The sequence below is a fragment of the Talpa europaea genome, assembly GCF_964194135.1.
Source record: "Talpa europaea genome assembly, chromosome: 9".
Taxonomy (NCBI): Eukaryota; Metazoa; Chordata; class Mammalia; order Eulipotyphla; family Talpidae; genus Talpa; species Talpa europaea.
Window position 1 is genome coordinate 68,941,956 of NC_140076.1, and position 23,198 is coordinate 68,965,153.

At 51.4% G+C, this 23,198-nt stretch overlaps 1 protein-coding gene across 3 annotated transcripts; it reads right to left on the minus strand.

The window, feature by feature from the left end:
* Positions 1–2,171: 2,171 nt before the first annotated feature.
* Positions 2,172–10,234, minus strand: SNCB (synuclein beta; the record flags this gene model as incomplete). Of its 3 annotated transcripts, XM_084243625.1 has the most annotated exons (5): positions 2,172–2,805; positions 3,123–3,212; positions 6,966–7,084; positions 7,304–7,345; positions 10,114–10,234. In XM_084243625.1, 5 exons carry the CDS (start codon positions 10,232–10,234, stop codon positions 2,773–2,775), a joined length of 405 nt encoding a protein of 134 aa, XP_084099751.1. In that variant the 3' UTR covers positions 2,172–2,772. The 3 variants fall into 3 exon arrangements, with proteins under 3 accessions (XP_084099751.1, XP_084099752.1, XP_084099753.1); XM_084243626.1 differs by lacking the exon at positions 7,304–7,345; XM_084243627.1 differs by lacking the exon at positions 3,123–3,212.
* Between the last annotated feature and the right edge of the window lie 12,964 nt (positions 10,235–23,198).

A 23,198-nucleotide genomic window follows, 5' to 3' on the forward strand; every position in this document is an offset into this window, starting at 1 on the left:
TGGGTTTTTGGTGTTTTGTTTGTTTGCTTTTTTTGCTTGTTTTTTTGTTTGTTTGTTTGTTTGTCTTCCCTTTGAGCAAGCCCCTTTTGGAAAATTCCAAAGAAGATGGGCTTGGGGATGAATGTGGCCATTACCACTTGCCGGTCACATGACTTAGGCAGGTAATCTCACCTCTCTGGTGTCTAGTCTCTCTTTCACAAACTGGGGCTAAAAACAAGGAAGCATTGAAGGCAGTTTCAAGTGGCATCAAAGGAGAGGGTCTGGTGCCTGGGACATACTGGGCACGTGAGGATCCCTTGGGTCCTGCCAGAGGGAGGAGCCCTGGGGCTGTATGTTCTGGCACCAGCACCTGGTCGGCCTCCTTCTGACTCAGGGCTGGCATCTCCCGCTGACGCTTCTGGACCTGTGCCTCAAATGCATTTAAAGTGATCCCTTGGAGATGAGAACATTGGTCTCTGAGCAGAAAACCAGGCGTGTGGCTTGGCACACAGGAAGGAAGAATAAGGCTCCTCGCCCACCAGATGGTAAACCTGGTTTGAGTAGCAAACCGGGGGATCAGGTGCTGGTAGCTGGAGGTGAGGTGGCAAACTCAAATTCTTTAGTGGCCAGGCAGTGCATGAGAATGAGTAAGGTGGACGGGTGGAATACAATAGTGAGGGAAAGGGATTGTCGCCAAGTGGAATCAATGAAAAAAAAAATTAAACCTCATCCTGGCAAAATTAAACAACTCTCTCGGTGAAATTCAACCCGAGGGCCACGAGTATGCAATCCCCGCGCCCTGCGGGTTGTAAATAGAGTCTTAATTCAGCCACAAGGGATCTGAAGATCCTGGCACACTCGTTCCTTGAGTCAGGGAGAATACAAGACATCGGGTTTTTCTCCCTACACACACGCCTGCCAGCTGTCTCCTACTCCGGGAAATAAAGGTTCCTACACCGCAGGATTAGGGGACCCGAGGGGACCAGTGTCCCGCAGCGTTCAAGGCCGGACCTCCCGCCCCTCTGCAGCGGGGAAGGCGGCGGCGCTAGCGCTCGGGCGACGGGCCGAAGGGAGCCGGCTCCTTCCCGCCCGAGGGCTGGAGGCAGACGCTGGGCTTTGTCAGAAAGGAGGTGGGACCGAAGCAGAAAAGCGGTGGAGCTCGCCCGGGCGAGGTTGGAGGGACCCCTGCGGCGAGCAAAGCGGGGTTTCCGCAGCGGCGGGGGCGGGGCCTCCGGGCTTCCGAGGGGCGCTGCGGCAAAGGCGGGCGGGCGCGCGGCACCGGTGGGGCGTGGTGTGGCGCCCGGGCGGCCCTTCTGCGCGAATAGGAGCAGCGCCTTCATCCGACCGAGGCGGGGCCTCTCGAAGAGCCGCGGCGTCTCCGCCCCCGCTCCCCGCTTCCAGACGGCGTTGGGGGCCCCCTAGTGCCTATCCTGATCCGCTCGAGGCCCCTGGCCGACTGCCCAGATAAATGCGGACCCTCGCCCACCCCAGCCGAAGGGGACAAACCTTCGAGCGCATTTCTGGAAGGGCTGGTGCGCTGGTTGCGGGAGCTTTGCCGCCTTCCATTTTCCCTCCCCGGGGCTGGGTTTTCCTGCGTCGGGAAGGTGTGCGCAGGGTGTGCGCGCGCGAAGGCGTCCTGCACGGACAGCGTCTTCCAGTGCCCGCGCTGCTGTTGTCCTAGGGCTTCACTGCGGCGCGTGTGCAACTCTGAGCGCGCGCGCCCGCCTGCAGGCGCCGGCCAGTGTGCGTGCATTCATGTCTGCACGTGTGCGTGTGCCGGGTGCTGATACGGGGCTGGCGCTCATGACCATGATGTGTGCGCTGAGAGCCACGCGCGTGCAGCCACGCGCGCTTGCGCTGCGTGTGAGTTCTGAGCCCTTCTATTCTGCCTTAGGGCGGCGCAGGGTCCCCCTTGAACCTGCACCCCAGCGGGCGCTTTAGAGTCCAGCAGGTGGCGCCACCTTCCTGCCTCCCGCCAACTGCTTGTCCGGTTTTGGGGGCACCCACTCCCACCAGGTCATCCCCCCCGAGGGTAGGAGACTGGAGAAGCTGAGACCCCGGGTGGTCAGTCTTGTACTGGGATTGAGTGTTCCAGGCTCCAAAGAACAGGCTGGGACCTGGAAGCTCATCGGTGGTGGCCCGCACGGGACACCCAGCCCCACCCTGCCCCTGCGGCGCCGGCTACAGACAGATTGGCTTTATTCAAGGACACGCGGGGGGCGGCCGGGCCCGCCCACCCTGGACACGCTCACACGGGGTGGGGAACTCTCCATGCCACAATCACAACACGCAAGGCCCGCGCTCGAACGGGGCAGGCTGGGGGAGGGGTAATGGCACAGCCTGGCTCCTGGTTTTGGTTTAAAAAAAAAAAAGGGTTCTTGGGGTCAATATGGGAATGGGGTGGAGGGCTCTGGGGCTGCCCGGGAGCCCCTCGGAGAGCCTCCATCGGGGTGGGTATGGAGAGACGTCGCTTTCCGATCTTCATTTAAAAACACATAAAACATGCTACATCCTCGCAGACACTGGACCAGATGGGGCAGGGAGGGGGCAACAGAGGTGTGGCCAGGCTCCCAGCTTTGGCTCCAGCCCCTTGCCCTGGTCACGCCCCAGGGTTGTACTAAGGTGAGGACAGACAGATGGACAGACACTAACACAAGCCTCAAGGAGGTTCCTCGGGGCGAAGGAAGATCTCGTATTTGTGGGGATGGGGTAGAAGGACAGCCCTGGCTCTGGGGGGTAGGTTAGGGGACAGGGAAAGGATTGTGCTGCTGGTGGGGGGGCCATCCTGGGCCCTTACGCCTCTGGCTCATACTCCTGATACTCCTCCTGCATAAGAGGGATAGGGGGTGGAGTGGAGAAGAGCAAAAGAGGATGGGGTTGGAAACCAAGTGGCCAGGCCCTGGCCCTGATACTCCAACCCCCCAGGGAGGAAAAGTGCATGCCCCTCCCCCTGGGCAGGGGTATCTGGTGCTAGCCCCATCTATCTTCTCCCCCAGCTGCCAGTTCCTGGGGCCTGAGTTCTAATAAGGGGAACCTGAAGTTGCTTGGTCCAACCCTATCCTATCAGGGAACTCCCACCCAGTTGTGGATAGCAGCAATCTTCTGGGATGCCCAAAGCCCCACCCAGCCCTAATGCCCCTCACCTGGGGTGGTTCCTCATAGCTCTCCCCTTCTGGCTCCATCATGGGCTCGATCAATGGCTCCTCAGCAGCTTCTTGGGCCACTTCCTCTGGCTATGGACAAAGAAGGGACAGGGCCGGTGAGGGCAGCTGGTTATGTCCTCAAATTCCTACCCTGGGAAGCTTTTGGCGGATTGGAGAAAAACTATGCTCTGTTGGCAATGCAACCAGAATTTTTAATTAAATTGTTTATTTGAAGTGCCTTGGCAGTAGGATGAAGATGGAAGGGTAAAATCCAACACCCCCCCCCCATCATCACAGCTTGAATCTGGGTGTGGAGGGGGAGCAGGGCTTTCCACACTCTTCTCCCCAGCACCTGGCAGCCCCCTGCATTTCCGTGATTTGGACTAGATGGGGTGGAGAGGTAGGCAGGACACTCAGTCACCCATTTACCCTTCTCTCCTCCCCTTGTGTCAGGCTCTGTGTGGAGCATGTGGACCCCAGAGACAACTCTGGAGGCTCCTTTGGGCTGAAGGGAGAATGAGGCTCAGGGACAGGGTTGGGTAGGGGCTCTGAGCCATTCCCCCGCCACCTTCCATCCATCCCTCCCCCAGGGCCCTGTGTGGCCTGGTTTCTTCAGCTGTTGCTATTTTAAGATAAGCTGGAAGCAACAGCTCATAGTGTTGCTTGGATGTGTGAGCTAAGACTCTCCCCTCCCCCCCTGCATCTGCTGCCCAGCGGGTGTAGCCCAGCAAGCATGCAAGTGAGGGGGCTGTAGGACACATGGCCAGGCACCTGCGGGGGACTTTGTGCACAAACATGGGACTGAGTTGGATGCACACACGGGCACACACAGTCACCTGGGGTCCATGTAAGGTTGCATAAAGCCACATGCAGGCAGGCACATGCATGGGTCCCTGGGAGAAACTGCAGGAAGGGGGCGTACCACCTCCCTCACCTTCACAAGAAACTACTGTCCTTACTGGGCAGAGATAAGGACCCCGGGACTCTGGAGGGCTGTCACTGAGGCCTGCTGATCTATGCTCTAGCTGACCCAGCCCATCCAGGCAGCTTCAGTGCCTTCACATTACCTGTCTCGGTGGACACGTGAGTTTACAGCTCATTTCCCCTAGTGTACATCAAAACCTAGGAGGTGGGGAAATGCTACTTTTCTAAAGTTATCCAGGTGACCAGAACCCAGGAAAGATAGTGTTAAAAATCCCAGGTTGGGCACATGGTTTGGAAACAATTCCAATGTCCAACAGCAGTAGACTATAGGTGTGCGTCATGGTGGCCACAGGATGAATGCAGCACAGAAGGTCAACAGTGCCAATCTCACACTTTCTTGAGTGAAAGAAGCTAGTAGCAGGAGTGCATGTATCTGATGATGACATTTATGTTAAGTTAAAAGCCACTTAAATCATTGGTGGTGACAAAATTAGAGGAGCAGTAACCCTTAGAAGGGGGAAGCAGCACCAAGATGGAAGGGCCAGGCCATGAGACCCCAGAATGGGTCCCCTTAAATTATGTGTCCAGACCCATCATTCACCTTGGCCTGGGCAGAGGGATGGGAAGGGGGTCTAGGGTGGACTTCTGAGGGGCTGGTGTTGTATGTTTTGATGAGGATCTAGTTCCATGGAGAGTTCCCTTTGGAGGATTTCATGGATTTCTATGGTGCTTTCTGAGTGTGTGTTGTAATTCATGAAAACGTTGCCTTAAGAAACATCCCAGGCTGACCACTCACAGCAGTTGGTACTTCCCTTCCAATTGCTGTCTTTGGCAGTGCTCTCTGCTTTGTAGGAGTATGGGACAATCCCATGGTAATGTCCGTGGGTAGGCTGGCAGGTATATACATCGGAAATGAAATGTGTACCTGGGGCTGGCGTGGGCTCCCCCATGCCCAGTGGCCCCAAAGGGCTGTTGTTTGGATTATAAATCTATGATCTTGAGCTCCCTTGAGAGAGGGAGCTTGAGGTGTCAACAAGTGCAGGTAGAAGGAAGGTGGCCTAGGAGAATGGTTCTGTGTGAAGGCCATGGCAGACAGCCTCAGGGCTGACAGGGAAGGCCCAGAGCTGCCCCTCTCTAAGCCTCAAGCCCCCAGCACAGGGACTGGCCCCGCATGGGCACCAAGCAACTCCCTTGCCATGGGCCTAAGCTTCTAAGCACAAGCAGCTGAGTCTGCAGGAACTGGAATCTTTGGCTTGTTACTTCACTGCTCTGAGCCTCATTTCCTTCATCTGCAAGATGGCTAGTTGTGGTGCCTTCTTCATAGGGACATGGTGAAGACTCAATGAATTAGTTACTCCGTGTAAATGTCTAGAATGGCGCCTGCCTGTGCAAGAGGTCAATGGATGAAAGTGTTCACTGGAAACAGATTGTTATGAAATGGGAAGCCAGACAGCTGGAAAATTACAGAGGGAAGAACTTGAACCAGAAATTCCAGAGTCAGGTCTCAGACTTCTGATAGGGGAAGGAACCAACTGTGCAAAATGTCTGAATAGAGGGTGGGGTGGGTGTGGGGGCCCAAAGTCTGATGGAGACACGGAATGGGGACTGACCTCTCAAACCAAATGCTAAACAAGCAGCCCTGCCCCCAGCTACCAAGCCAGACTGCACTTGTCTGTGGGCAGACACGGATCATCCCACAGGAGGAAACTCCACACAGATCTACAGCTCCTCAGCATGTCCCATTAGGGAGGCACACTTCCAAGCACATCAGTGGTCTTACGAGCCCCTAGGGGCAGACACGGACCACTTGCGTAATCATGGGTCACCTTATCTCACTGAGCACTCGCTGCATGACAGCCAAGCTCATTACATCAGTGTCCTCAAAGTGAGGTCCCTGGAACTGCAACATCAGCATCACCTAGGTACCTGTTAGAAATGCAAACTCTTGGGCCCCACGGAAGACCTACTGAATCTGAAATTCCAGGGATGGGACCAAGAGTCTATATTTTAACCTGGCCTCCTGGTGACTCTTAATCACTTAGGTTTTGATAACCTCTAATCTATACTATCGCTAATCTACTGAAAAGTCCTACATGACCAGTTCCTGTCTTACAGGAAAAGAATGGGCTCAGAGCCACACCATCAGGAAATAATGAAGCTGAGATTCAAATTCAGCTCTGTGGAGCTCCAGAGCTCACAGCTCTTCCCCTAAATATGTCCTAGTGGAGGTGTCTATCTTCAGGCACACATGGTTAGCCACCTCCACTTCCCCATGGGGATTTGCTTATACAATCTGTGACACTCAATCCACTGCTCCCCCGTGGCTCACACCTGCTCATGTCCACCTCAGGGCCTTTGCACTTGCTATTCCTGCTCAATATATACTTCCCACATGGCTTGCCTCATCCCTGGTGTGTCAGCTCAAATGTCACTTCTTCAGAGAAGCCCTCCTAGCTAAAGAAGCTTGATTCTCTACCCCTTCACCCTTGACTTTTCTTCATAGTACTTCCCACCATCTCAAATCATGCTTACTGGTTGGCTTTTTCTTGATTATCATCTCCCACTACAGCGTCAACAACATCAATGGGGACATCAATTTACTGCAGTAACCCCTAGAACATTTTCCTCCTGGCACAAATACTTGTTGAATGAACTGAATGAACAATAGGTGACACACACACAGATGTGGCCAGAAGTGGTCTGGGACACACTCATAAGCAGGATGCACGAATACAACCAGATCTGGGTCACTCTGACTGGGTGTGTTATGCTCTTAGTCAGTCTTCTTTAGAGCTAAGTCAGCAGAATGTAAGGCAAGGTGGCTTGTGTCCCAAGATGGCTGGGGGACCCGGGAGCCTGTTGGTAGGTATATGGGGGTCCTGGACATCTGCACATGAGCATGATGGGATGATTGCTCACCTTGAGATCAGTGGGGAATTCTTCCTTCTTCACCAGGCCTGTAGCTGCTGCGATGTTCCCAGCCCCAGAGAACACAGCCCCTCCCAGATGGGAGGCCTGCTCCTTGGTTTTCTCAGCCACTAGAGCACAGAGAGGATTAAGGGAGGGGTGGGGGCCAGGGTGAAGGGTATATAGAGGCCTCCCTCCGTAGTGCTGTCCCAGGGTCTACTTTCCTTGTGTAGCACCCCAACTCAGGCAGCTTTGGGAGTTGCCACTTCCACTCCTCCCCCCACCCTCAATCCTGACCAGATCACAGGCATGAGGAGTGAAAGGGGGCTGTGGCAGGGTTGGGCTGGTACCTGAGGCCACTCCTTGTACCACCCCTTCTCGGGTCTTGCTTCCTGCAGGCAGAAGGAGCACATGAGTTGAGGGCACAGAGACTCCAGCAAGCACGGTGGTGATAAAGCAGCAGAGGCCCAGCAGCAGCAGCCCTCCTGGGCCCATCACTGCCTCCTGGGCCTCAGAATCCCATAAACCCTGCTCATCACCAAACAGATCCCCCCCCCCAACTTTCTTCCTTAGGACTTCCCATTCTCTTCCACCACCTAAGCTGATAGGATACCTGCACCCACCCCTCTGTGGGTGCTGTTTGAGCACCAGCACTGTTCAAAGCACCCCACTTGTGCCATTTCATTTAATCCTTTCCCCAGCCTGGGAGGTGGCTGCTATTTCATAGATAGAAAGAGAAGCTCCGTTAGCGTCTTACAACTGGTAAGTGACTGGAATGGCATTAGAGATCACGCCTTTTGAATTCCAAAACTCCAGCTACTACTGTATGAAGCCCAGTTGGGAGCAAATTGGTGGCAAAAAGTCTGTGTATTTGGAAAGTTTCACCTGGCACCCACATCCCACCATCCTTCACCCCATTTCTTCTAAAGATTCTTTTTTCATAGTAAGGGTACAGAGCCTCCTTTCTGGTTGAAGTGGGTTGGGTCTTAGGTGCAGGATGGGCATGGGGTGATGTGATCCACCCACACTGCTGGCCTTCCCAGAGGCTAGTGGCTTGGTCACATCAAAATGTGGAGCTGCTGGGAAAAGCAAGGGGGCCTGACCTGAGGAGGAGCACAGGGGACCTCAGGAGAGTAGGGAGTCTCCCATCTGGAGCCTTTAGAAACTGAAGAACAGCTGATAGACCCAGAAATGGGTGTCTGAGCAGGCTGCGGCTAGTCTGTAGGAGGAGGGGTCTCCCTCCTTCTTTCACTGATGGCTGGTATGGGAAGACAGGATTCCCAGGCTAACTGCACTCAGGCAGAGGAGCCGGCAGGAGGTGCACCTGTTCATTCCTCCCATGAACATTTGTTGGCACCTGTGGTGTGGCAGGCTGGGTCAATGGCTCACTGGTGGAGATAAGAGAAAAGGAGATTCGGTGGCTAGGACCTCTAGTTGCGGGGACTCCCAGGCTCCAGGAGTATGTGACAGGGGATGGGGCATTTGCTCACGCAAGGAGAGCTAGAAAGGGTCTGGGGAGGGTGTTCCGGGCAGAGGAAACCACGCAGACATGCACAAAAAGGTGCCCGCAAGAAGTATATCCAGGTAAATCCGTGTGCCCAGAGCCATAGGAATGGCAGGAAACAAAGGTGGAAATGTAGACCGAGGCAGGGCAAGGAAGGGCGTTGACTACTAGGTTATAGGGAGTTGAGGTATCAACATGTGGGAACTGGGGAGCCATTGAGGGATCCTGGCTAGAGGATGAGATACCAATCTAAGAGGCAGGAGAGGAACAGAGTCTGAGACAGGGAGAGCAAAAGGGCTGGGGAAAGAGACAGGAAGGAGGCGAGAGCTTGAGTCCAATAGGGATGGGCTCAAGTCTTTGCCCATCTCCCACACCTCTGTCTTAGCTCCAGCTACCCTCACCTGGTGGCTCCAATATCTCCCTGAGGGGCCCCATAAACTGAAGACAGAGCCTCTGTCCCTCACACGCAGTTATAATGCTTTGCCCTGGCCCATAAGGTTTCCTGCATGCACTGGGCCCTTCCTACCTTTCTGATCTCATCTCCTACCACGGCTTCCCACCCTCTGCTCTCCAGCCCGGTTTCTTTCAGTCCATTCCAGAGCCTTTGCTCCTACCTTTTCTGCCTACCCCACATCTACTTGGCTCCTTATTCTTCCAGGCTTAGCTCAAATGCCACCCATTCTGACTGCCCTACCAAAGTGGCCCTGACCCAGCCACTGATGGCAAAGCGGTTACTGGGATACTCTGTTTCAGCATCAGGAGAGAAGGCACCTTTGCGTCCCTGCACATAGTAAGTGAAGTAACTACAATCCCAAGTCTGCCACAAATCTGAGCAAGTTTTGCAGCCTTCTTCAGCCTGCAGAGGGGATAGTTCTAAGCCTCGCACACTAGAAAGCCCAGAGTAACCACAAGTGTTGAGTAAATGTCAGTTTCTGGGGCCTTTTCTCCCTTTATGCAAATGACTCTGTAGGCTCCCTCTCCTTTCACAGTTAGGGTGAGAGATGTTAACTGCGTGGCCTTTCTCCTGACACCAGCTAGCAACTGCAAGAAGGGTGGACCCAGAGGAGAGATGGAGATGGTGGAACCACAGGCATTGGGAAGCTGGGAATCTTGGGGAGTAATGGGCTGGGAGGGAGCTCAAGTATTGCAGGAGTTGGGGGGTCAGCAGCAAGGGGAGGGGTGGGAGTCCAAAAGCTTGGCTCAAACTCCAGCCTCAGGCTCTACCAGCTGAGTGACCTTGGGCAAGGTAGTTAAACTTTTGGGAGCCCCAGTTTGTCTGATCTGTGGAATGGGCTGGGGGCTTTAGATGAGGTGATGTTCCTTACGACATTTCACACAGTACTAGGCAGGTGGACGAAAGACTCAACACTAGTTACCCATGATGAGAATAAGGAAAAGGTGTCCATCTGCGTGGGACACTGGATTGCCCCCTGGTCTGCTAGCTAAGCCTCACTCTCCCCACCCCGCCGCCTCGTTGCGGACCCACGCTGCCCTGGCTTTCTCCCCAGTGACATCTGCTGACCCGGCCCCATCTGCTGACTCACATTCTCCTGCCCTGACTCCAGCGCCCTCCCTCTAAGGACCCTGGGGGAGGGGTCCCACACCCTCTGGGGGCTCCGAAACCCTGCAGCCCTGGAAGCCCCGCCCCTCGCCCACCGACGTAGAGGACGCCCTCCTTGGTCTTCTCAGCGGCCTCGGTGACCCCCTGCTTGGTTTTCTCCGCCGCGGCCACGACGCCCTCCTTGGCCATGGATAGGCCCTTCATGAACATGTCCATCCTGGCGGCCTGGGAAGGGCGAACACAGGGCACCGGTGCGCTGGTCTCGCACCCTCACCCCATCCTTTCCAGAGGGACAAGGGTGCCCCCTCCCCTCGATCTTGAGACCGCGGCGCCCTCCTGGGCCAGAGCCCACTCCCGCTGTCCCAGCTCCCCAGAGCGAGGCCACAGGGCCGCGGTGAGTCCTGGCGTCCTTGAAACCCCGGGACGCGGGAGGGGCCCCCACCTCGGTTATCCCGGGCCCTGCAACCTGCTGCCCTGCGGAACCAGAGCGCCGGGCTCGGCGCGAAGCCCCGGAGCCTGCCCGTGCACACGCGAGAGTCACACTGACATGCACATAAACATACTCCACGGATACGCTCACATGCACACCCAGGACACACAGACGATCAAACGCACACGGACCCTTGGGCACACGGGCGCGGGAGCACGTCCACTCGGCCATCCAGGCTGTTGCAGATACAGAGCAGCAGACTCGCAGACCCCAGGGCGCACACTGACACGCACCCCCGGCGCCCTCGCCCTCTCTGGGTTCTCCAGCCCCTTCCCCATCTCCGCCTTCGGCCCCTTCTCCTTTTTCTCCCCCATCCTAGAGTACCCTCTCCATGCCCAACCCCTTCCCTAACCCACCCGGTCTTCTCTCCATCTCCAACCCTTTTCCACCTCACTCAGTTCCCAGACTCTCCCCGGCCCCTGGAGCCCGGCGGCACGGCCGCCTCACCTGGATGCGCGGCCCGGGCTGGGGATGGAGTTGTGCTGAGGCTGCGGCTGCGGCTGCAGCGGGAGGACGCTGGGGCTCGGCTAGGCCGGGAGGGGTGGGCTCAAGGTCGTCAGAGGATCCGGCAGTGGCCAGGCGCTCTGGTCGGACTACAGCAGACGGGGCGCCGGCCCTAAACCGGGGCGCAGCGGTGCCCGGGCCTTGGGTGCGTCGCCAGCCACCGTTCGCGCCTTGCGCCTGGCTAGCTCGCTTGCTCTGGCTCTGGTGCTGCGGCAGCTCTGAGCTCGGCGCCCCCCCCTGGCGGCCGCGCCGCCCCCTCGGCCTGACTGACAGGGGGCGGGGAGGGTGACATCTTCGCGGATCCTGCGAGCCTCAAGGGGCGGGCGAGCGCCGCGCCGCTGGGGACCCCGAGCGTCAGACTCACGCTCTGCTCCCAAGAGCCTAGTCTGGTGGGGGAGACAGTGCGGCGTGCTAACAGTAGGAAAGAAGAACTGCAGCTGGCTTTGGGGTTCAGGTGGATCGAATCTCAGGGGTACCTTGGGGTACTCGACTCTCTTTTCTGAATTTTCGCTTCCGTAAAATATGAATGGTTAGTTAGACGAATGTTTATTGAGCGCTGAGACAGTGTCAGGCAGTGGAAAAGGAAAACAAGGTCCTGCTCTTAGGGAGTTATAACTCTCTCTCTCTCTCTCTCTCTCTCTCTCTCTCTCCCCCCCACCCCCGTGTGTGTGTGTGTGTGTGTGTGTGTATGTGTGTGTGTGTGTGTGTGTAGAGACAAGGCACAGAACATAAAATAAACGTGTCAACACTTAAATTAAACAAGGTCATTTCTGTTTGAGGGCTGTTAGGAAAATAATAAATTGGGCATGTACCTGAGAAGAGAGCTGTCTGAGACAGTGGTCAGCGAAGGCCTCTGTGAAGAGGTGAGTAGGAAACTAGACCCCAGGGAAGGTGGGGTCTAGGCAAGCTTCATAAAGTGGGAATTGCAAGTGCAAAGGCCCTGAGACAGGACAGTGCTTAGGGACAAATAAAAGGCAGTGCAGCTGGAAAGCCAGGAGGGCAGAAGGAGGTAGATAAGAACATTATTTTATGTGTGGTTTGGGTGAAGATTGTTAAAATGACTCCATAATGTCACACACACATGGGTCTTCAGCTGGTGCTATGGCAGAATTATGCCCAAGAAGTTGTAGGATACCAGAGGAAGAGACTCTGACAGCTTAGTGGGAGTCAAGGAAGGCTGTATAGAGGAGGCAACATCTGAGCTGGGCCTTGTGGGACAGGTGAGAGTCCATCTGGTAGACAGGGAAGAAGGGGATTCCTGGCTTTAGGTATAGCATGGGCAAAGGCACTGGGGCTGGAAATGTAGTGTATGTGACAGGCCACTAGGGGAGGGTGTGTCCAGCAGCTACACGTATAGGACCTGGAAAAAACTGTTTGCAGGCCACTGATAGAGCTGCAAATTGGCATGTGTTTTTTGGAAAGCAATTTGGCAATGTTCACCAAAAACATAAATGCATGCTCCTTTTGAGCCAACAGCTCCACTTTCAGGAATTTATCACTCAGATCTCTACTTGTATGAGCACACAAAGACATTTGCACAAGGTGTTCACTGCAACATGGCTTATTGCAGCAACAACAAAAACAGTAACAACAAAAACAAACAAACATGCTGAAAATGATCTAAATGTCCATTTGTAGAGGGCCAGCTGGTTAATTGTGGTCTCCCCAGTGCACTGCTGTGCTGGCATTAGGAAGGACGAGCTAGATGCATGCTGCTGACATAGGAGTGTGTCAAGAGATGGTGTTTAAGTGAGAGAAGCAGATGCCAAACTGTAATGTGTGGAACTGGCTAATTTTGATACATAGGAAATACAGATAGGCACACACATACTTAACATATACTATATACATTATATAGACACCTTATATACAAACACATACATGTAATGTTTATAGCTGAATATACACAGAACACTTCTGTAGGGATTAAAAAAACCCTCAACAGTAGTTACCTCTAGCAAATGGGACTGTGAGGTTTTCACATTTCATATCCTCCCTTCTTAGGCCATTTAATTCAGGAAGACCTCAGTTCGGTTCCAGATCACCACAATCAAGCAGCTATCGCCATGAAAGAGTCACAGGCCTTTTCTGGTTTCCCAGAGCATATAAAAGTCACATTTAGAATGTATTGTAGTCTACTACATGTGCAGCAGCAGTGTTTCTAAAAACAACATGCAGACCTTACCAAATGTGACAACGAAATACAAAGTGGGCACAGGCTGTTGGAAACATGTCACCTGTAGACTTGGTCAATGTGGGGTGACCACAAACTTTTAATATGTAAAAAATGCAGTGTCTGTGAAGCACAATAAGGCGAAGGACAATAAAATGAGGTATTCTTGTGTTTTACCTTGCATAGTATTTTACTAGTATAAATTTAAATGCTATCCTGGGGACACCGGTCATTGTTGTTGGCTTCTCAGCATTGGAGTTGCTCCCTTCGTGTATTTGGGGGATCCCCCGCCTTTTGAGACAGAGCCCATGTCCCTATCCAGGAGCTGGCAATGCTTTCCCAGACTTCCTTACCACCTGGACGTGAGACCTCATTCCTAGACACTCTACTCCTGGGCTTTGAACCCAAAGGTAGTGGCAGAGGGAGCAGGCACTAGACAGAGTCTGCTCTGGTGAGGACAGGTGGCAGTGGCAGTGAGGGCAGGCCCTGCCAGGACCATGGGCTGCAATGGTGCTGGTTCGGGGAGCATCTGGCAGGACAGGGTTGCACCATTCATACTTGGCAGCCACATCAGGGGAGTCTCCTGGGCCTGCTCGACAGTGTTATTTGAAGCATCATTTCAGGCTGTGTGGTCTCCAAGGAAGATTCTTTGTCCTTTCAAAGAGTTTCCAAGATATCCAATAATGGTTAATTAATTCCTTGCCTGCTTAAGTTAACCAGAAGTGATTTCTGTGGCTCACAACTAAGAACTCCTGAATGTTAGAGTAAGTGATGAAAAAGGACAGAGAAGGAGGCAGGAGAGGAGAGAAAAACAATGTGAAGGGTGTCTCTACTTCCTTTTGTAGGAACTAGGAAGTCACTGAAAGATTTTATAGTCATCATGCTGTCCATGATATCTCCCCAGGACTCAGATTTGCATTTTTAAAAAATATTTTATTTATTTATGAGTACAAGAACTGGGGTACAGGCCAGAAATGTGGGGGGTGAGAGGATTCACCAGAGATAGAGGGGAAAATAGAATAGGCAGACAGAAATACACTGCTGAGGGGAGCAGCAGGTGAGACAGGAGAGGTCTGCTGCGCCATGTGGGTAGCTCCCTGGCTGGATGGGGATCGAAGTCAGCCTGCAGAGGCTTCAGATAGCTTCACAGTGCTGTGCTTAACCCCTTGAGCCACCAGGGAGGCCCTTAGATTTGCATTATATGGGGACAAATGGAGGTGGGTTGGAAGGGGACAAGCAGCGAGATCAGTGAAGAGGCTGGGCAGAATCCACAAGAAGGACAACAAAGTCTAAACAGAAGCTGGGGTGAGGCTGGAAAAGGACTGGATGGAGAGATTTGGGAATCATTTAGGAAGTAACTTATTGGGTGTTAGAGATTGTTCTTTCTTAGTCAACAGGGTGAATGGCCTTGCTGCAAATGAAATAGGCATCAGGAGGTTGGTCAGTGTTGCAGAGATGACACTGAGCTTGTTTGGTGTGTGAGGAAAGTGCCAAGCCTGTTAGACAGCTGGAGAGGCATCTAGCAAATAGAATACCTGCGCCCGGAGCTCAAGGAGTCATGCAGGTTGGCTTCTGGTACAGATTTGCCAGTCCAAGATTGGCAAGATTTCAATGATATACTGGGAAATTTTTCAACATGTGGCTCTCTAAGCAGGGAAACACCTCCATCTGCAGAGTTTGCCTGTACTCATGGTATAAATTCTCCCACCGTGGTTGATTTCAAGCTGTTTGTGTGATGTCACTGAGCAGAGAATTGAGAAATAATGGCTAGTAGCAATCTTTATAAAGTATTCTTATCATCCAGACAAAATAGATAGAAATAATCTTAGGGGCATAGATACTAGTAATATAATTAGAAAGTTTTGTTTTGAGTATATAATGTCTTTGTTCTTAGTATAATTTATATAATCATACATTTATACTATTTTTAATGTTTAATAAATGACTTTAACAACTAGCTCACAAAACTCCTGAAACTAATAATTGCTCAGGTTCAAGACAGCCCAGTAGGTCACTGGATTTTAAGTCATCAGCACAGAGGTGGTGGCTAAAGCCACAGTGATGTGTGATTGCCCAGGGCAACATGGAGAGAGAAAAGACAAAAGGGTCCAGAACAGAATCCTGAGACATTGCATCCTTCATGCATGGTGGTTACCAGAGGACCTGGGAAAGACCAGGAGGGAGCAGCATTGGGATAGGAGGAGAAGATGGATAGTGGTAGCAGAGAACCAAGGGCATTAGAGGACAACTGGATAAAGAGCCCAAAGCAATGAGTAGTGAAGAGTTCTTGGATTGGCAGAAAGTGGGCTTTTAGGGCACTTAAGAGCAGCATAGGAGGCTGTGGGGTAGGAGCATTCAGGGAAAAGCTTCCAGGAGGAAGTAACAGTTGAGCTGGGTTTTGAAAGAAGGAAATGTCCAGAGTGTCGAGGAAACAGAAAACAGGTTGAATTCTGAATCAGGGAGGAAGTTCATTTGGCTGATTGTATAAAAGCTTAATTAAAGCAGGTGTTTTGTTTTTACTTAAAGAATCCAGCAGTGGCAGTCTGCAGTTGGTGTGATGGCTTTACAGTCATCACTGACCCATACTCCTATTTTCCTGCTCTACTGTTCTAGGTATGGGGATTCCACCTTCAAGGTCACCTCATGGTCCAAGGTGGCTGCTGCAGCTCCAGCCATCATATCTATGCAGAAAGCAGGAAGAGGGAAGCAGGGCAAAAGGAGCACCTGCCACTTCTCTGTCTCTTTCTTAAAGAGTTTCCTGAGAAGCCAACTACTTCTGCACATCTCTTGTTGGCTTCCATGAGCTATAGGGAGCTTGGAGAACTGTGGTCCATTAGCTGGGTATATACTTCCATGAATCAATGGGCAGCTCTCTTGCCTGACTGTGACTATGCAGGCACCTCTCTTATTTCTTTCTCCGTTTCCTAATAAATCTGTCTTTTTAAAATGTTAAAAAAAAAAAAAGGTGGGCCTCCCCGGTGGCGGTGGCACAACAGTTGAGCGCTGGGCTGTGAAGCTGCCCGCAGCCTCTGCAGTGCCGGGTTCGGTCCCCAGCCACCGGGTGAGGGTCCCTCATGGCATGCAGACCTCTCCTGAAGCGCCCGCTACTCCCCTCAGCAGTGTATTTCATCAGTCTGCCTGTTCTGTACCCTGCTCTGGCTCTGGTGAATCCTCTCACCTTCCCACGCTTCTGACTGTACCCAGTGCTTGTATAAATAAATAAATAAATCTTTAAAAAAATAAATAAAATGTTAAAAAAAGGGGGGGGGGGAGAGAAAGGTCACTGAGTGGGTCACTAGTATCTCTGTCACTGTTTCTATCTTCTCCCAAATTTTGTATTTTGAAAAGCTTCGAACCTAGAGAGAAGTTACAAGAATAGTACCATGAACATGAACAAAACTTCCAGAAAATTGATAATGCCAGTACAGTGACTATGCAGATGCCCCTCACCTAGATTCAGTAATTGCTAATGTTTGCTACATTCTTTCCATATGTGCTGTCCCCAGAAGAAAGTGGCACAGTTATTGGGTTGTGATTTTCCAGGACAGTGGATTCTTTACCCCATGTCATACTGCTGGTCCCCCTTTGGGGCCCAGGATGGTAAAGCCCAGGCCCCCGTGTCTCTTTCTGGCCACACCATCAATCAATGAGTTCTCGGGGACCTCTCCTTGTTTCCGTTCTCACTCCCCTGGGAAAATGGGCTTCTCCATTCTTCTCTTCCCTCTCTCCTTCCTAGAATGTCTAGGAGAAAGGCAAGTGAAGCTTCTGGGGAGAAGTGTGGGAGAATGTGGAGGAGGAGTTGGGAGAAACTTGTAGCTGGAGCACCTGGAGCACCTGGAGCAGCTACAGCAGAAGGCTTTCTCTTCAGAGGATTCTGGGGATCCCAGACCTGCCTGGGTTCTGCAAGAATCCAGTTGTGCTTTATAACTCTGTGTGGTGCCTGGCAGTGTGATTAAACATGTGTCAATCTTCTTGCTGTCCAGAGGACTCAGGGCAGGGAGAAGGACAGGCAGGCAGGACTGAGAACAGGAGAGAGGAATGCATGGTATTTATCAAATACCTACTGTGTACGAACCAGTGACTACTACATCCATTCTATCCATTCTATCATTAAACCCGACAAACAAGGCCTTAAGGCATTTTTCATCCCACTTTACAGAAGATACCCAGCCAGAGAGTCACTCATTAGCAGCAATTGTTTTCAATCTGTTTTCCTTAAGTGCTGGAGATTCAGCAGAAAACAAGAACTTGCGGAGGAACAATACCCTGCTCTCTAAAATATTCTAGAATGTTCTCGGAGGAACTGACAGGCAATAAACCAGTAACAAACTAGGATGCCTTAGTTTGTGTTGCTCCTGTCAGAATCAGCCACACTCACCTTGCTAGATTAAGGGTCTACTATTCCTTTTCCCTCTGAACCTTGAGTACAGATCTTCCTGGACTTATGACAGGGTTCCACCTTGGTAAGTCCATTGTAAGTTAAAAATATCATAAGTCAAAAATGCATTGAATACTGCTAAGCTATCAAATACCTTAGCTTAGCCTCTCCTGCCCTCAACCTGCTCAGAATAATAACATTAGCCTACAGCTGGGCAAAATCATATAACACAAAGCTTATTTTATAATTAAGTGTGGAATAGGTCACATACGTTATTGACTATTGTGTTGAAAGTGAAAAGCAGCCTGAGGGTGTCGTTTCCCACATGATCCTGGGGCTGACTGGGACGGCTGCCCAGCTGCCCTTGCCCAGCACCATATCACGAGTGAGGACCACACCACCTCTTTGACCCAGGAAAAGATCAACATTCAAAACTCAATGTATGGTTTCTATTGAATGTGAATGCAAATTGCTTTCACATTATCATTAAGTCAAAAAACCATAAATTGAACCATCACAGTGAGGGGAACCGTTCTAAGTACTGGAGGACACAGCAATGAATGAAATAGACCACCGGGATGATGAGGGCAGATGATAAGTAAAGTAAGGTTAGTAAAATATGTGGAGTGGCAGTAGGTGATAAATGCTAGGAGGGAAAGCAAAATAGACAAAGGACATGAGAGGCTTTGACACATAAATACAGTGGGCAGGGAAGGCCCCACTTGAGTTAGGAATCGTGGAAACAGTCAGTGTAAAGCCCTAAGATGGGAGACGCCAGTGTTGCTGGAGCAGACGAGGGAGGGGAAGGGTTGCTGGAGGGGAGTGCTGAGAGATGATCCAGACCCTTGTGCCGCAGCAGAGGAGAAAAGTGATTTAACTTACATTTTCAAGGTCACTGTTAGGGAGTAGTTTGTTCCTGGGAAACAGGGTCAAAGCTGGAGACAAGTTCAGATGTTATCACTGCATTAAGTCCTCATTTAACACGATTGGTAGGTTTGTGGAAACTGAGTCTAAGTGAAATGATGTAGGCTAACTGATGTTCCTACCACTTATTTCTGGTCACCTACACACCCTCATATGTCTATATATAAAGACCCAAAATATATCTATTAGGAAACAATAATTTGCATTCACTCATTTTTAAGCCCTCCTTATTCCTTTTCAGGAATTCCTGTGCTGGAGCCTGTCCCTGCAGCTCGGGGATCAAGGCCGGACACAGCCCTAGACAGGATGCCCTTCCATCATAGGGCACATCACACCCACTCCCACTTCAACTGGGACAACTGAGACGCGCCAGTGAGCATCATGTCCACCTCCTCAGGATGTGGGAGGGAACTGGAGACCCCAGAGAAAACACGCCGACATGGGGAGAAGGTGCAAACTCTACATAGACAGTGACCCTGGCTAGGAATTGATTTTTTTTTTTCATCAACATTACAACAAAACGGTGTTGAATGAAAAAAAAAAATTTAAAGCTGTTACTTTTTAAAAAGATTTATTTATTTATGCATAAAAGAACTGGAGTTCAGGCCAGAGGTGTGGGGGGTGAGAGGATTCACCAGAGACAGAGTAGGAAGCAGAAGAGGTGGATTGACTGAAATACACTGCTGAGGGGAGCAGCAGGTGAGTTGGGAGAGGTCTGCTGCACCATGTGGGTAGCTCTCTGGCCGTGGATGGAACCCGCGCTGCAGTGGCTGTGGGCAGCCTCATAGGTTGCATCATAACCCCTTGCACCACCAGGGAGGCCTTTGAATTATAAAACGTTATTTGAGGATTTGTTAACAGAGAAGATGACAGTTGCTTGCTTAGGCTAGTATGGTGGCAATGGAGACAGAGAGAAGAGGCTGGGTCCTGGATATATTTGGAAGGTAGATCTAAAGATAGAATGTGCTGATGAGTCAGAAAGAGAGACATCCAGATTATCCCAGAATTTTGGACACTGAAAGGTTGATCTGGGAATAGGGGGAGGTCAGTTATAGGTCCAGGGGAAGGTCAGGAATTTGGCTTCAGGTGCAATAAGCCTGAGCACCATAGACACCCAGGTGGAGCTGTGAGCACACAGTCGGCTATGCTTTCCTGGATTAAGGTCGGCACCAGAGGTATATTTTATATATGACATGTAATGGATGAGATCATGAAGCAGCAAGTATTGTCAGAGTAGAAATGAGGTCCAAGGTTTAGTCCTGGGTCCTTCTTCAGCAAAGAGGATGTACCATACCATCAATGTTCACATCTGTTTTCCCCAGTGCCCCAAACAATGACTGGTACAAAGTAATGCTATGTGAGTGTTTACTGAATAAATAGCAGAATGAATGAATAAGTGGTGCTAAGTGCTAACAGGGGGATGAGTTAAATAAAATTGGGAGAGAATGGTCTCCTTCCTAGACGTGTTCAGGGAGGGCTTCTTTGAGAAGGGAAATTTTGAGCCCTGAAGGAAAAGGAAGACAAGTCAGTCATATAAAGGGTTAGGGAGGAAAGAACTAGTGCAAAGTCCCTGAGGCAGGAAGCAACCTGGTGTGTTGGAGAATCACTGTGAGGCTGGATTTTGTAGGAACTTGAAGGCCCCATACCAGGACTTTGGATCACAACATAGGTGTCCTGGAGGGTTTTAAACAGAGGCATTAAGGGGTCAAATTAATATTTTAAGTGATTCCCTCTGGAGAATGTCTTATAGGAAGGTAGGCATGGCAGCCAGGAGAGTGTTAGGAGGGATTGAATTTGCCTAGGTTGGAGCCAATGGGGAGTGAGAGGATTCAAGATATTTTAGGAAGAGGATGGCAGTTTGGGGAGCTAAGAGCCCTACTTGTTCAACCCCATTGTGAAGATGTCCCCTACAGTCTGACTTGGGAGTGTCTTGGGGTTTGGGGCTAGGACCCCAGGAGGGTTGAGGAGGTTGCTCTTAAAGTTTTTCCTTAGTCACCCAACTCCAGACTCCAGGAGATCCAGAAGCTGGTAGGTAAGGGGGCTGTGGCTGGTAGGGTCATTCCATGCCAGGCTCTGGGCTGGGGGCCTAAGGCAGCTTAGACTAAGTCTGGCACTTGGAGAGGGTCCTTTCTCTCTTTCCCTCCAGCAAATCTAGGTTCCTGGTCTCTCCTCAGGCCTTCTCCAGTGCTTCCACTGTCCAACATTCCTGGACATTCCTCCAGTTGAGAAGTGGGCCTAGGTCCCTGTCCCTGAACTTGGGCCGTGGGCCTCTGAGAGAACATAGTGGACCTGATGCTGGGCCAGATTTCAGGGCGAGGCCTTAAGAAACTGGCAGCTTCTGCTTCCTGTCTCCTGGGATGTGTGCTCTGGGAACCCAGCCATCAGGCTGTGAGGGAGCCAAACGGTTGCAAGAAGAGGCCGAGGCCTCGTAGAGTTGTCTCAGTTGACACCCCCACCTGAGGTTCCAGCTGACAGCCAACACCACTGTCCCAGAGGAAGCAAATCACTCTGCTCAACATGTGAGTCACCTCAGCCCACAGTGAGAAATGAGCTGTCCCTACCCACTGCTGCCCAAACTACAGATCTGTGAGCAAAATCAGACTGTTGTTGCTTTAAGTCACTTAAGCTTGAGGTGGTTTATTCTACAGCAGTGGTTAGCTGGGACACCAAGTTTCACCTCTCCAGAACCATCCATCATCAGATACCACTGAGTCTTCCTTCTAAAAACCCCTGAAATCCATCATTTTCTCTCCACCTTCCTTCCCGCCCCATCTGTCACCTGGACAACATTAGCATCCTAATAGATCTCCTCCCACTCACTCGTGACACTCAGCATCTGTTTCATACACGGCATTCCAGAGAACTTGCTGGAAAGTCCATCTGATTTTTCCCAATCCATTTGTACACACTTGAACACTCAGTGGTTCTCCACTCTCCTAACATCCCTCCACTCTGGGTGCCAACTACACAGGCCACTCTTCTCTTCCTACAGTGCCCCATGTACCCATTGCTCTGCAACAGAGGAATCTTCATAAAAAGGAAGGTTCCCTGCCCCACCTTCCCGAGTGGAGGGGCTGAGTGGCCAGCTGAGGATATGGAAGACTTGGAGTTGACACAAAGGAGACTCAGGAAGGAGAGACACAGATGGGGAGAGACACATGAAACAGAGAGACATGTGAAGGAGGGTGCCTTTGCTTCTGGGCCTTGGACTTGCACCAGGGACTTGGGAAACTCGGAGGAGACAGTTGGAGTCAGGGCATTTGCAAGAGACGTGGGTGAGAAACCTGTGGGGAGGATGAAAACAGAAAACTTTAATTTGATTGGTATTTTGATTTTGCTTCTTTCATCCCAGACTTACCTGGCCCCTTCTGCCCCTTTTCTATGGTTCTCCTCCAGAAGGTGCCTGAGACTTGTGGCAAGACTTCGGGCCTCAGTGGCCCTGCTTGGGGCCAAGCCTGTTTGGCTGGGCATTTACCCACGAGGCGATGGGTAACTTCGGGTGTTTTATTGGGAAACTACATCCTTTCACTTCTTCCCTCTCTATGCACAATCATTCTACAAAAGATCTTTCTTCCTAAGAGTAAGCTTTATTTTGATGTGGCAGCTGGCAAAATTACTTTAGATCCTACAAGTTTGGGGTCCCTGGGGTGTCCCTCAGTCTGCCTGTTAATGGCCCAAGTGCCTTTGCACATGCTGCTCCCACTCCCTGAGATGCCCCCCTCCACCCACCTCATTAACTTAGGTCTCAGCTCAAATGTCACCTCTTTCATGAGCTGCCTATAAGTCGTGGTTCTTGAAATGGGGTCCCTGCCCAGCGTCAGTGGAAATGCCAAGTCTCAGGATCAAACCCAAAGTTAAGGAATCAGAAATTTAGGAGCTGGCAGTCTGTGTTTAACAAGCCCCACAGGTGGTTCTGATTCACGCACTTGAGAACTATTGCTCAACATACTCAGTTTGGGTCAGGACTTTCTCTTCTTCCAAGTGCGAATTCTTTGCCTTCAGAGAACTGCATTTCTGATTACACTGGTCTTGTGAGATGATCCGGTGTCTGGCTCTCCTGGTAGACCAGAGCACAGGGGCATTAATTTTTTGCTCCTTTCTGCTCCCCATTCCTGTGTGCCTGACTTACATCTGGAGCTTAGGGGATTGTGAAGTCAAGAATGACACAGTGAAGGTTTTCTATGACCCAGAAGACTGGGTAAAGGAGGAGTCAGAGTCCTCAGTGGTTTTTGCAGGTCTTTTATTGGGATTTACCCAGTACACAACAGGCAAGGGTGCTGGGGGGCCGGGAGGCTGGCAGTCCTCCCAGCCCCCAGCAAATCCTCATTCTATCTGGGCTCTCCGGTGATCTCTGCTTCTGCTTCTTTGCTTCTTTCTTGGCTTCTCTTTCAGCTTCTACTGGTGCCACACTTAAAAGCCCAGTCTTAGCCCAGGTGAATCCCATCTACCTATGCCCACACCCTACTCCAGGTGCCCGCCATCAGGCATGCATTCAGGACAAGGATCCATCATCTATCCTGATGGCGGGAGGGCAGAAAAGCCTGACATTTTTTCCTTACCCTACAGGGATATAGGTTGAACAAATAAATATTGACTGTCAGCCTCCAAGTGGAGTGAGCTGTCCTGCCCTGGACGGCAGGAGGGTAATGGACTGGGAGATCTGGGATCCTAAAAGTAGCCTAAGGGAAGGTAAGAAATTTTAAGAAACTTG